At 41.7% G+C, this 15,299-nt stretch overlaps 1 protein-coding gene across 1 annotated transcript in view; it reads right to left on the bottom strand.

The window, feature by feature from the left end:
* The window catches only part of PDLIM5 (PDZ and LIM domain 5), a 106,023-nt gene that overhangs the window by 12,289 nt on the left and 78,435 nt on the right, over window positions 1-15,299 (bottom strand). Inside the window, exons 14-15 of the mRNA XM_065633549.1 lie at window positions 15,114-15,245; window positions 9,549-9,724 (exon numbers count right to left, since the gene is read on the bottom strand). Coding sequence (XP_065489621.1) covers window positions 9,549-9,724; window positions 15,114-15,245 — 308 coding nt within the window. The remainder of the gene's footprint in view (window positions 1-9,548; window positions 9,725-15,113; window positions 15,246-15,299) is intronic.

Below are 15,299 nucleotides of genomic sequence, written 5' to 3'. Positions count from 1 at the left end.
TAATTTTCAGGTCCCATTTTGTGAGAAGACAAAAATACACACTAAAACCAAACCTGTTTGAAGGCTGTTTTGTCCATAAACTGAATGGCAGCGCCACTTCTAGTACATTGCTAATTTCTGTTTGAGTTATTTGCTGAATCCCAAAGTCCATTCAGACAGATCAGCTGGCTTCTTTGCACTGCATAGTTTTTTTAAAAAAAGTCCATCTGCTTGCATAAAGGAAAAACGGAACTACGAACATCAAAATTATTCCCTTTTCTTTGGTCTCATTACAGCTTTCGTTAATACTTTTTTTATGAATTATACTTTTCTGAACACTACCCAGCTTGAAAGTTACTGCTGGCCAGGAGCAGAATCTGTGTACGTAAAGTTTCTCTGCAGAGCTGTTAGACGGATCACTCATTTCTGGGTTATTCAAAGCACTGAAAAAGGAAGGAAGGAGCTAGACCGTCATTTTGGGAAATAACTTTGGTCTACTAATGACCCTATGTTAAAACAGAAACTCTCTTTTTTTTAATGAACCGCGCAAATTAGTTCTGTATTGAGCAAGAGCTGTGGCCCAAGCAGGAACAACTGGGCATTTAGTGTTGCGGACCAGCAAAGGCAAATGGACCCACTCCACTCCCACCGAAATCGGTGAACTCAAGTTCAACACCCAGACCCCCAGCAGACATGGGGCTCCCATGGGATCACAGCCACAACGCAAACAGAATAAGGGGAATAACAACCAACCCCCAAGCCTTCAGATGCTTCTAGATTTTTCCAGAATATTTTGGGGAACTGGACAAGAACTAAGTTCTAGCAGGGGTTTTGACTGTCATTTGTAAATTTATGTCACTATTTGGTCTGCTGTGACGGGAACAATATCTAATTGATCACTGCAAATGCCATCAGCAGCTGAGAACTGAAACAGAAAAGGTTGCCTTCTGGTCAAAGATGCTTGAAAAGCAAGACCATAAAGCATTTTATTAAACGCTCTCTTCTTCCATCATCTCCTGAGGCCGGTGTAAAGCCAGGAAGCTCCTGCCCATGCTCACAATTTGTCCCCACACCATTCTCTCAAGGGTATTTTTCTCTTTGCGGGTATTCACATCAAGACCTTGTAGGTCTTGCACAGTTGTTTTCCTTGATTCCTGTTTTGAAGGGGACTCAAGTTTCTTTCAGTTCAGATCGTTCATCCTAAAGAAGAGGCATCCGTCTGCTTCCATTGCCTTTAGATCCATACTCTTAGCAAAGAAATTACATCAGTAAAGTACAGTAATAGCTATTCCACCACATTTGTTATACTGATTTCTTTGTAAACCATCTACAGTTGTTCTACTAGATTTTTTTATTTATTTTTTTATTTTATTTTTACCATAGATCATTCTCCCTTTCTCGCCGCTTGATTTGCCTCAGTCTTTTATTTGCCTCATTCCCATTTGAACACCAGCCGGAGGACGCCTTTTATTGCCCACTTGTGTCTTTCCAGAGGCCACCAACATGCCTTTAACAGTCCGGTCATTTTACCAAAGGCTCATTACTTCCACTGCAACCCACAGAGCATTCCTTTTGTTGGTGTTGGCATTTTGGGTTGGTTGGTTGATTTTTTTTATTAAAAACAAAACAAAAACCACCACTACAAACCACAGCACCACACTATTAGTTCCTTACTTAAAATCTATATGAATTCTCAGTATTTTTTTTTCCAACAATATTCCACCTCTTGTAGCTACAGAATTTCAAGTATTACGTCTGTTTACTTGTCTAGAATGAATACTGATATTTCCCAACTATCCCTTTGACTTAAACAGCAAGTTTAACAGTCTTCTACCGGATAAGATCTTTTTTCTGCAAGCAGAGAGGAAGGGAACACTCTCAGAGTTCCTGCATTCTCCTCCACTCCTTCCTCTTCCCTATTCCCCTGGAAATCTTTGACATTGAAACACAACCACACCATGTAAAGAAAAACACATCAGGCCCAGAAAACTTACGCAGGTGTTTTTTCTTGCAATGAGAAGCTTTCACCGGGGCACACCAGTAATAATAGCGTAGGCACAAATTATTACACTCAACCTAAGCAAAGACCTCTCAAACTCTTGGCAATCAGTGTGAGCTCTCCTGTGGTTTGTGCTTTATACTTTGCTTTTTAGATTTTACACACGTGATTTTGGATCATGCTCTGGTCTCAAAGAGTGCTGGGGAGGTGCCTTGGTACCCAAGATCTGGCAAGGTGCACCCACATTTTTAATTGGGAATGATGACGGCATGGGGGTGGGAAGGGAAGGGAAACCACTCCAGCTGCCTCCCGACACAATCTCACCACATATTTCCTGGGCGCCACCTTTTTTGCTTGAAATGGGACAGCACAGCAACTTCCGTAGATGCGCTGAAGAACTATAAATTATAATAAATACGTCATTGCAAGAATTATACACCTCATCAAGAGCTATTCTGCCCTGACTGCCAGAGAGGTTTGATTTCTCTCTAAGTCATGAAAAGGTCTCCATGGCCAAATTTCGGAGTTTTGCAGGCTTCACTTCACCTTCCCCCTCTCTTTAATTAAACCTTCTAAAGCACTGTTGATTTGCACTGGTGTATTGTCATAGCTGGCTTTTCTATAACCAAAACCACTCTGTACCCGACTATTAACTTTCTACTTTATTAGGTTTAAGTTTAGCAAACCCTCAGTGTTTGCTTTCATTAAACTCCTTGGTACGGCTAGTTTAATATTTAACAAAGTTTTAGGCAAGGTAAAGAACTGGCTTTTTTTCTTTTTTTTTTTTCAAAAATCCCAGTGTGACTTTGCCCTCGTTAGACTAACAATAGGCTGTTCCATCGCTGAGCACATGGATAACTGCAAACACTGGCAAAAGGTTTGGAAGACAAAGGGAGAAAGGCAGATACGTGGCGGTGCCAAAGTCACTTTGACAGAGGTTCTCCGGTGCGTAGCAACAATACAACAGCCTGAACTGTTTAACGCTCACTTAAACATAACATCAGACTTCATGTAATATCTATAAATAACAATGCTACTTTAAGCGCTGGGAGTGCCAGAACTTCATTCTAAAGTGTTCTAACTCAGTGATTTATATGCTGCTATCAAACTACTGTATTATAGATGGAAAATATAAAGTTTCATACGTCCAATTTTCTGACTTTTCTTAATATATCTGTACAGTAAGAAATCTTCCTATTCCGTCCCTCCAAACCAAACAGATGGCCGGATGAAGCAACGTGTCTGCAAAGCTGGGCTGTCAGCTCATTACATTAGCCATATATAACACCTCATCCACTCCCAGCCCCGCGTGAAATCGCACAATTCAACGGAGAAAGCTACAGGGCAAGCAAGAGGGGAGAGGAAGAAAAAACCCAACACACATAAACCAAACAAAACCAACCAACCAACCACAAAAAACAACCCCCAAGCCCCTGAGTTCAGCAATTCTCCTTTTGTTCCCTACGGAGTCTCAGAAGGGCAGTCAGAGCTGCACCCCCCGCCACTGATTAAAGGCAGAACAGGAAGGATTAAACCATTATCATGTCTTTAAATGCCTTCGAAGGCCGGTATGCGCCCCATGGAAAATCACGACAGGTGCCACCCCGGCCCGATTTCAACAAGCCCTGCAACTGGGGGGGCCAGTTCCTGCGCTAGCGACCAGCCTTTCAACTGGAAAGGCTCCAGCTGTAAAGCATCTTAATTAAAATGAGTATGGTGGGTTTGGCTCGCTCAGCCCGTCTCCTTGTGATTCGTTACATCACATACCGGCACAAATTTGGCACAACTGGCACAGCTTTTACCGAAAACACGCCTCGAGGAGAAAGATAAATGGAGCCCTGTACAAGAGAGTTTCATTGCTCTGGAGCGACAATTTAGAAACCCATTTGGTGGCTTTCTGCAGATAACGTTTTGCTTTTAGCTCCTGTTCTAACCTCGACAGCTTGACTACACATGAGGAGATCACGACTGTCCAGTCTCGCTCTCACGCAGATTATCTGCCCCTTAACTTTAGCAGAGGAACACTGACTTTTCGTTTGTTGAACAAATATTACGCATAATTCTTGGATGCTGGCACTAGTGAATGAAGGGGAACTGATCTGGCGAGTCGGTCCATCAACAGGCTAGTTGCTTTTTAACAAACCAAAGACGACAAGCATCTAATTTTGAAAGTCAGTGAATGTTCCCACTCGATGGGTGTGAAATCACCACAAATAATCTCTTCACCTCTGTTTAAATGACTAGAGAATGGAACATGCATCTATCCGATTTGTGTATGCGATTAGTTTAAGTGCACAGCTTGGTGCAATAGCCACATGGATTTAGCAACATCAAATCACAGGAAAATTCTTAACAGAAAGCTGAGTTTCTGTTCAGTAGATCTTGCAGTGAGATACACCAGGTCATTCTGCCTCCAACAAGTAGGTGGTACCTCTCTGCATCACTTCTATGATCCGCTCCTTCTTAAACAGCAACATTTGAGTTTTAGAAACATACTCATTTTTTCATCATGTCTGCGGGAGTTACAGATTTATACTACCATCAAATTAAGGTTGACACTTATAAATGACTAAGGTTTCACAATGGGTTTTGCTTGGCTAAGTGACTTCACATTACCTAACTTGTAAGAATAAATTCTTGTAGTTTGCTGTCACATGACGATATAATCACTTAGATTAGATGGAAAATTAATAAGAATAACAGTCCATACACCGGGATCAGGAAGCTTTTGTGTTTTAACCTGTCAATCATACCACTTTTATGGACAAGGCTTTCTGGTTTGATGAATAGTGACTGCATCGTGGAGGAGCAATCTTGAACAATTTTTTTTCAATGAAAAATACTGCAACTGTTTACATTTTTGGCACTGTTTCTAGCAGAGGCCTTAACAACGATGTAAGGATTTGCCTCAACAACTTGTAGTGTTACTCCAGTTTCTTCCCTAGAGTTCAGACTGTGGTCTTCAATGGGCACGAAGCTCCTTGAACTCCTATAATAATTAGTCCTGTCTTTACCTCCCTGTTCTACAAAGGAAACAAATTGGGATGAGAGTGCCCTAAAAAGAAAACTGCAGAACTTTACGAACAAGGTGATGCTGACACAATAGTTCGGTTGCCTTTTCCACGTAAAAGTATTTCCAAAGCTGATGGGCCATCAACGTCACTTACTCAAGTCAGGGTGGCCCATAAGGTCAACAGAACTGAGATAGGGGCTGGGATAATTACAAAGGAAACACAGAAAAACTAAGGCGACAAGGACAGAAAGTGCCGCAGTCCATCCCTTTACGGACCTTTAGCAAGGACTTACTGGCAGGACGAGCATTTTGTGATCGCACAATAAATCTCGGTGCCTTCCCCCCTCTCCCCAGCTTCATACTGTTTGACCTTATGGCCATTCTGGTGTGGTCTGGGTTTTGCTCCGTTTTCCTTAACAAACTTCTACAGAATAAGCGGCGTGGAAGGAGACTAAGAACCAAACTGTCAGTATATGCAGGACAGGATGTCAAATCACACCTAGGACGAGTCTTGTATTTTCTTCTGCTTTTAAAGGTCTAATATCATTGAGGGAATGGCATATAGAAAAAAAATGCAGCAAGACAGTATGCTAAGGATAACTCCAGAGATGGTAAATGCAAGTCTACCAAACACACAGAAACAACTGCAAGGAACTAGCAGAATTTTTCAAACAAAGTTGCCTGGGGAGTAATTTTTTTGTGCTTACAGTCAGCTTCCAAGTCTCTTCCCTCTGCTGAAGGGACCATGTGCTTAACACATGTTCTGGCTCGGGTTTAGGCAACTGACAGTTGTGGGTATTGCAGAATATGCTGAAATTGCCGAGCAGCTCTACTGGAAGGGGATTATATATCCCGGTGGTATTAGGCTGCGAGAGACCCTGGGAATAAGAAAATTGGCACATGCATCTAACTGGTCACTTAAAGCTGCAGGCTTTGGACGCTTCTATTGCAAACTCTCTCCATGTCATCCTTGTAACTCAGCTACCAAGCTTAGGAAGAATTAAGGTCACCGGTCGCAATGAAACCCTCCTTTCCAAGCACCAAACCCTCCAACTCTCCCCACTGCACCAAACAGCGTTTGGAAGATGCCAGGAAAGAGGAGACAATTCCACATCAGAAACGTGGCGTTGCACGTCCTGACCGCTTCTGACCATCACAGATCCCGCTGCGCTTTCCACGAGAACAGCTCGTCTCCCGGCCAAATTCCAGCTTGTGTAACTGCATTTATTGGGTAATTATACTTTCTTAAATTATCCCGGCAGTCTCAATTAGGCACGGTGCTATTCACTTCCTTTTAAGATGCCGTGGAGTGTCACAGCGTGCTGACGAGCAGCTGTTACGGTTCACCCAAGAAGCGACTGCGTGGAGGCGGAGGGTGAAAACCATTCCTGTGCGTGCAACGTGTGCTTGCACACTGGAAAATGCCTTGGGGGTGAGCAACGCTACGTGAGTGTAGGGTAATAGTCAGCTATCAAACAGCGAAATATCATCACTGCGATGTAGCTGAGATGTTGTGAGCGTTTTTTTTTTTTTTTAATTGAATATCACCTTGTAAAAAGCTTCTCCCTCTGGTGGGTGAACAGAACATCATCGTTTGATAAAAATCAAGTGGGAACTATTGTAAATTCTAGCCTCTACGCTTAACACACAGTAATAGATGTAATTTGAGTTATTTTGACAACTAAAAAAAAATTGACAATACAGACAAGAGGGGCTGAGAGCAAACGCGTTATTTGGAAACCTCGGTCCAGGCAGGTGCCAGGCTCCACAGTGCGGACACCCCACCTGCCCCCCATCTTCAATTCCTGGTGCACCCAATGCACCAAAGATCTTTTTTATCTTGATTATCTATCCAGCTTCTAACCCACGCCTTCAAAGAAAGCGTGAGGCAGCCATTCCTCATCTCCTCTACCAAACCACTGGGGAATCCTGTAATATCAGAGATGGGTTAAAACCTCTGTCACCTTCCCAGCAGGTGACCAGCACAGTTGTGTTTGTGGGTGCCCCTCCAAAAGGAAGATTCCGGCTAATAAACTAAAAGACCCTATCTGACTTATCTGTCTAGTCAGACATCTTAATAAATAAAATCACTGGTAACATTCATGCCAAACCATCAAACACCAGATTACAGCTTCCCCAGACTCAAACAAAATCCCGTGGCACGTCAGCTTTGCTAGGGAAACAACTTGGTGTTATATACAATATTCATTAGAAGGGTGAGTGCTATTAGAGCTACAAAACTGCACTCCAAATAACTTTCTGATACTAATATCATACCGATATACACATTTATATAAGATTATGCCTTCCTTCTAATGATTTCGTAAGCCAGACTTCAACTATGAAATCAATCAGACTCAAAAGGAGGGGTTTTTGTTTGTTTAAAATGTTGTTAGGGCTATGACCTAAGAAGCCAAATTTTGTTTGGCCTGTGGAGCACTGGCAATTTGACTTTAAAGAAAACGTTATGCTCACAGACCGCAGACACACAGCAGAATTAATGACTGAAGCCCAAACATGCCCTGAAACAGCTACAGTCTGTCTTTCTCTTCAACATTTGAAGAAAAAAAAAAAAATTATAAAATTAGTCAGTTTTATCTCAACTATTGAAACAGTTTCACCTGCCGGGCTGCTGGTTTCAGCCTTTTTGAGCAAGCTCAGGTACAGCAAAACCTTGAGTATTTTTTCTTTTGTAAAATATAGGCCTGAGAAAAACGTGGCGATCCCACCTCTGTTGTAACCACACTTACGCCTCCCCCATCTGCTACTTTTGTAAGGTGTTTTGGAACACAAAACCCAAAAATTATCTGTCCTTCTTTCCCCTTCGCCTACCTACTCGGTACCTCTGATGTGGAAAAAAAACCAAAAGAGATTTTAATGTTCTCCAAGAGTATGCGCACAGATTTTTGAAGTATGGAATCAAGTGTAATTTAATTCATCCCTCTAAATCTTTCTCTATTTGAAACATTAGACTTTTATTAATTCTAAAGCACGCTAGTAGGATTTAGCAGTGAAAAATGAAAATGAGGGGGGTATGACTGAAAGCCCAAGCTGCAGGTGGTTTTTGTGCAAGTGAAATAAATTTATCACTTAGTGAGACAGAGAGTTACCTCAGACTTGAAGCACAATCGGTCACTGACAAAAAATGCAGGATTATCGCATTCCCACAAATATTTGCCTTAAGTATACATGCTACCAAATTGTAACTTTAAAGGGGGGGGGGGGGGGTGTTGTTGTTGTTTGTTGTTTTGTTTTCTATAATGACACTTAAAGAAGTAAAACGATGCTAGAATTAACCTGTTCTAAAATTAAATAAGTCTTACCTTGTCCTTAAGAATATACTGGATATTTGACAGGCAAGAATAGAAATGACAGTGTATTGCCATCTTGAGGCTCCCTAGCAGAACTGCATGTCCAAAACAAAATACATGTATTTGTTACTGGGCACAGCAGTAATTCAGCCAGATGTGCCAAAGCCATTATAAACCACTCAGCATTAACACCACATGTTTTATTTTTATCTTTATTTTTATGCCAGGGCCTCTGTAGTTCCTTGTCTGGACTGGATATACTTTTAAAGAAGGAAAACCCTTAACAGCAGAAAACCCCAACTGCCAAAATCTATTTAGCATCTTGGATCCTGTCAGAAAGAGAATCAGGAATATTGATCTCATTCTTATAAGAAAAATAAGCAGCTAAAGCTTAATTAGTGATACAGATTTCCTTTGCAGATTTTCAGATTCTTTGCAATTATTACTCGAGTTTAGTTCAGCACCAAAGACTGATTCAGTTTAAGAAACAAATTAAGATATTAACCCAAATTAGTGCATGCACTATTACTAAAATATTGGCACACAGTTACACATACTGCATGTTTTAATACAGATATAACATAGGAATGTTCATAAAGAAAATGTCGAGCCTTCCAGATATAAGACGCTTCGGTGTGGGCTTACAGGGGTAAGAATCAAACTACACTCAAAGGTAGTAGCTATGAAAATTGGCCTTGCAAGAACCCATCTCTAAATCAATCCCCATACCACAAAGGTATGCAATACTTTAGCCCCCTGCTCAAGTAGAACCTACAAATGTCAAATACATAACCACACTAATGTTCTAGTCCTTTTTTTTTTTAATTAACATCTACTTCAGAAACGATCACTTGGAAAACAAGTCTGTTGATATTTCCACCCCTGAGAGAGCATGGAATACACTCTATTGAATTTAAAGTCACCTGAGAATCACCAATTTGAAACGGTGAGGCGTATACGTATATATTTTTTTCATTGGTATATATGTTTTCAACAGCGATCAGCGGCATCTTGATTCCATACTTGTGAAACCAATTACATCGCTGAGGCTGCTTACAAATGCCTACTAGTTTACTAAAACTGCTGATTCTGTTGCGTTTTGGTTCGGTTTTTTTTTCCTTCTCTAAACAGACCGGTACTCAAAAGACACCAATAGCCACTCGAAACCTGTTGGATTTTTTACACCCACCGTGGAATTATATTTTCCTGAGCTATCCCAAGGCTTTAAGCAAACAAGGACAGTTACCTGCTTGGTTTGGGGGCTGCCAGCCCGAGTATTTGGCAGCACCCGGGGGTCCCGGTGGCTTGGGGGACGTGGTCAAGGTGGGACCAGGTCTCATCTCCAAATTTCCGTGGTGGGCAGGCACGCTCCTCGCTGATACAGCTGTAAGAGCAGCAGGCTGGGCAGGCTCCAGGGAATCACTGTTCAGAAACAACAGAGGAAAAAAAAATAAATTGTATTTCTTGCTAGAACAACAGCGTTTGCGAAGCAAACCTGCAACCTGCTACAACTGAGCAGCACTCGCTGCTCGGTCGTCACCCCTCACCCATCACAATGCTGGGGAAGGTACATTTTCAAGCTGGTTTTTGAGAACCGGGCAACTAAGAAATTTCCGCCAGAAGTCAACAGAGACAACTTCACGATTTCTATTAAAATAATTAAGTGTTGGCATGATACAGGTTGAAGCAGATCTCTAAATTTGGTACGACCCCAGACTTTTTCAATACTTTTTTTTTTCTTGGAGAGTAGGCAAATATGCATATAGTCAGATGATACTTGTAGATCTTAATAAAAGTCATCAATCTAAAAGTCACTTAATTATAAGCAATTTTCTTCTATGGGCCACTGCGCCCCCAAATGATTAAGCATTTTAAAAGAGCTATAAGTTTCTTTATTCATTAAACAACATGCACAATATTTTATATTGCCTCTTTAGAGCAGTCTACAGCTGCTTTTAAATTTTAAGGCTTAGCAGAACTCTTTTACCTATTTAAGAACATGCATGATGAAAACTGCACTTAATCACAATTAACGTAGGGTGTAAGTAGCCACTAATTACATTGCGAGCAAGAAAATTTTTCATTTCTCACTCCCAGAGGCTGTTCAAGAATGAGCAAGTTATCATAGCAAATTTTTTATGCAGTGTAACAGTATTCGTATAATGGATATTTGCATTTGGGAAGCTGAAAACAAATATTTCCATTGAAAGTCTTTAAAGTAGAGGAGTAATTGCTAATGAAGGTCATTTGCAAACCAAGAGGATCACAAAACCGGGAAAAGAACTCAACAGTATTGCAAAATACAGTCAAAATGATTCCAAACACGTATTTTGTGCAGTCTGGAAGCCTATCAGTTAACACATTAGAAGCCTTGTTTTCGTTGCTCTATTGAAGAAAAACAAATTTACAGCACATGCGTATCATGTATATTTCAGTGGGGTCACTCACAGAATTATACATTGTGCCAAGCTCGTAAAGTAAAAATCCTTGAGCCATTTTTACTTCACAAGTACTGCACACCCACAACGTCGCCTTGGCCATACGACGTGCAAGAACTTGAACGCGCCGGGAGGCTAAAATGCCCAGTTCGTACCCTTGAGTTTTTCTGTCTCTAGATTTACAGGGTTAATAACTGATATATTTAGAATCTGGGTAAGGGATAAAAAAAGATTCAAGACTTAGAAGTCGTTTTAACCACAGATTTTGAGGCAGCAGAGATATACTGCATAAAAGCGCTGTTGCAGACGGAAAGCAAAAGGATAGGAAGACGCCCTCTGACACTAAGCAGCAGGCTCAGTAGTTGAAGACAAGGTAGTTTAGGACTGGCTTCTACTATGGAAAAAGCGCATGTCTGCAGCTTCAGTGTCGCAGAAATCTCCTTCTGTACTGTTGAGTACATTTGACACGTAACCCATCAAACCCGCCGCAGGCCAGAGTCCCGTTACAACTTTAAGAATTCCTCAAAACACTGTTGGTCCTAAAAAAAGGAGGTTTCTTCCTTCTCCATCCAAAAGACTCATCACCACTTGTCAAATCACTTTGCAAGTCTAGCACCTCTTTGCTGCCTCCGTCTGGGACATATAAATCGTAAATCATATAAATAATATCATAAACAAGAAAATCCTGCTGAGCCAGCAGCTCTTTTTACTCAGAGGAGGCTACTTAACAAGCAAAACTGGATGCAAGACAAGCAAAAAGGGTGTCCTCCAGGCAGAAGGAGGATAGAAAAATGTATAAATGCTGAGGCGTGCTGCTTGCAAAGCGAATCCTAAAGGATAAACCCAGCTCTAAAACCACCTGTGATTTTTGACCGCCTCTAGTAGTCTACATGCCAGGAGCCTGTCCTAGAGAGAAGCTTCCCAAGGGAAAAGCTCGAAGCCATCGCTCTAACGGAGGGGATTGTGTTGGCCTCTGGGTAAAATTTCTGACAGGTCTTGGACACCCTTTGTGCTTCATGCCTGCTTTTTTTAAGTGCTAAACTTCTTCAAATTCATGATTCGAAATTAATTCCTCAACATTTTACTTTATGCTCTTCTAGACTGAGAAACAGTTCAATTCCAGTTATCTTCATCCATCTTTATAAATATAGCTATCTACCTTTTCAGAAGTACACCTCCTACAAAGTGGCTGTACAGTACCCACAACTAGCCCTAAGAATATTCTGTTACTCACTAGGATATTCATAGAATCATTTCAGTTGGAAGAGACCCTCAGGATCATCGAGTCCAACCATAACCTAACCAAACTCCAGCACTAACCCATGTCCCTAAGAACCTCGTCTAAAGGCCTTTTAAACCCCTCCAGGGATGGTGACGCCACCACTGCCCTGGGCAGCCTGTACAATGACAACCCAAGATGCATTACCTAGAAAATACATGTCTTGAAGAGACCAAAAAAAAATATATAGAAATTCAAGAAAATGAACATGCTATGGAAGAGAGCTCCCATCTGCTTTTCAGAGTTGGCACTAGAAAACTGAAGGAGGAATGATAAATCTTATGTATTTGCCAAGTTCTGCATAAGCAGCTTTCTCAGACTTCCCAAGTGACACTCGTAGGTCAGGTTCAGGTCAAGCACATTTTGATGTCAAAACACTTGTACTGTTATTAGTGACAAGCCTACCTTCTAACTCTAGCTTTAACCTTTTATACCTCTTAAACTCCTCCTCCACCTGATGAATACTTATGGCAAAAACGAAAGTTTTTCATGTTGAAAACTAATGCAACCAGGAGTCACATGCATTTTAAGAAGGGTGATGTTTGCATCACACGAATGCTCTACTGTCAAGCTTTGGACAAGGGGTTTCAACACTGCGAGAATGAACAAACAGTGGAACGTGAGCCTGACCAACTCAGAGTCCCGTGTCCTGAAAACCCACAATGTGTTTAATTAATTGTCTATAGGAAGATTAATCCAAATAACCCTGGAAGTGGGTTGCAAGGGAAACAGAGGGCAAAAACAGCCCAAGAAAAAAGCGCAGTAAAGAAGCAAGCTTGTACACACCACGTGGTGTATTTTGTCCAGTATCAAAATACATGTTAGCTGAAAACGTATATAGGATACTAGAAAAAGCCAGGTATGAGAATGATGACAAAACCCCATGAATGTGGGAAATACATGCCTTTTTGCAAGGGCTTTCTGGTATAACAACAGAGGAACAGAAGACAAGAAATGCCGAGTGCTGACCTTGTTCCCACTCCTCCTGCAAACCTGTGGTATCAGTCAGCTTTTTTAAATGGTGTTTAGGTTTTGCATTAAAATAGCAGTGGTCCAATAACTTGCATGGAATAAAAGAATGCAAAATAAAATAATAAAAGAAAGCAGAGAGAGTCATGTGGGGGGAGGTATTTCCGTATCGAGCTACAGTAAGGGCATATGTAACCCTTCTGTAAGCCACGTTCTACCCAGAAACCATTCAAAGCATCTTTCAGAATAAGTATTCTCTCAGAGCCAACACTAGTGTTTATTTCACGGGCCTCTTTTCAAGTAATTGCATGTGGCATAGTGTCAGATAGATAAAGCAAAAGCCACATCAATGTCCATTCTTGTTAGTGTCTTGCAAAATTTCACAGCATTTTTGCCAGGCGATTTAATTTTAGGGCAGAGCTCCAGTTCTTGGAAAGGCAAGATATTAAATATGTCATAATTTAAGCATCTCCAAAACTAAACCTTCAAAACCAGGAGAGTTTCTCCCCTTACGGTGAGCAAATGATGGATAAACATAAAGCCAGTTCCAGAGTCAGGAGGGAGAATGTTTCCATTCTTGTAACAATCTACCTTCATTTGCAGCTTATGCCATAAACACTGTACATTAGCGAGTGAAGGAAAAAAGAAAAGGCAAGTCAGGGAATTAATTTTCACTGCCATTATTTGCTCTACTAAATGACCAGAAAAGAAACACTGCAGCTAAAGAATAAAGTCTTGCTAGCAGCATGCCCTGGGCTTCACCCACCGTACACAGGTATCAGAACTCCTGGAGGGGTTTTCCATTTGGATGCAGTCATTAAAAAGATTTCCTAACAAGTATCATTCACTGGCAAAAAGAAAATTAGTATTTAAGGTTGTGTTATATCACTGTAATTCTGGGGGTTTGGTTTGGTTTGGTTGTTTGGTGGGGTTTGTTTTGTTTTGTTTTTAAGTGGATATGTGACAACTTGAGATTGCCTGTTTGTGTCCAATAACTACTATTTATTTAGGGCTACTTCAGCCTTTTCTAGTGACTGAGGTCACCATGGGCATCACGAAACAGGAGGAAAGATCTAATACGTGTTACTCAACAGAAATTTCTTACATCAAGGGGATCTCAGCTCTACCTATGATAGGGTCTTATCTCCCAAATGGTCTTACTCTTGTGAAAATGCAAATAAGTATATGAAAACCCACAAACTGTTTCTTCCATAGCATAACTTAATACATAGTCCTGTAAAATAACCAAATAGATTTCCGCCTTTGAGGTTGAGGTCCATTACATAAAAGCAGCTTTCCACAGCGTTAACATATCTGCGGTCAGGAAACGAGAACAAAAAGTCCTGTGCACTGAACAGAATCAGCACTGGAACAAAGGGTCTAGACAGTAAATAATTTTTTAAACAGTTATTTTCTGCACCCTACGCCAGCTACTTGATTTTATATATTAAAAGTGAGCTTTGAAAAATAGCAGCTCTTTGTTCCTGGAGCACCTTTGCGGCCTAACACGTCGCTTACTTGCTCAGGGAACTGTTGCAAATAATTCACCTAGCTGGGGGTTTCAAGCCAAAATACCTTGTTTTTCCCCAGCCAGGTATTTAGAGCGCCGGTGCCTCATAGAACCATTTTGGTTGGAAGAGACCCTCAGGATCATCGAGTCCAACCAGAACCTAACCCAACTCCAGCACTAACCCATGTCCCTGAGAACCTCGTCTAAACGCCTTTTAAACCCCTCCAGGGATGGTGACTCCACCACTGCCCTGGGCAGCCTGTTCCAATGCCCGACAACCCTTTCTGGGAATAATTTTTTCCTAATATCCAATCTAAACCTCCCCTGGTGCAACTTGAGGCCATTTCCTCTTGTCCTATCACCCTCGGCGGTTCGTGATGTGACGCAAACCTTTGCTTGGCATGGTGGACTTGCACAAACACCATGGGCAGGACCAGGGTGCAGATTAGTCCTGCAAAGAGGCGAAACCAGGAGGATTTGGGGTTGGTGACCTCATGCATAAGACCACACCAGGCAGACTGCTCCGAGCATGCAGAGGACAGAAACGGGCTTCGAAGGGGAAGCCGGTTTCTTGTGTGTCCCAAGTGTGGACCATGCACAGCACTCACACGATACCTCTTGCTCTTCGGCAGCTCCAGAGCACTCATGGACTTCCTGGAGGGCCCGATGGCCTGCGGAGGAGGTTTAGTGACAGGCGTGATGAGCAGGGCATCCAAGAGCGAGCGGTAGACACTAGGTTCCGAGAGTCTAGCAAGCGTTTAAAAAGACCAACCACATCAACAAACTAGGTGATCAAAGTTC

Source organism: Caloenas nicobarica, chromosome 4 (genome assembly GCF_036013445.1).
Source record: "Caloenas nicobarica isolate bCalNic1 chromosome 4, bCalNic1.hap1, whole genome shotgun sequence".
NCBI lineage: Eukaryota > Metazoa > Chordata > Aves > Columbiformes > Columbidae > Caloenas > Caloenas nicobarica.
This window is presented reverse-complemented; position numbering and strand designations above follow the sequence as displayed.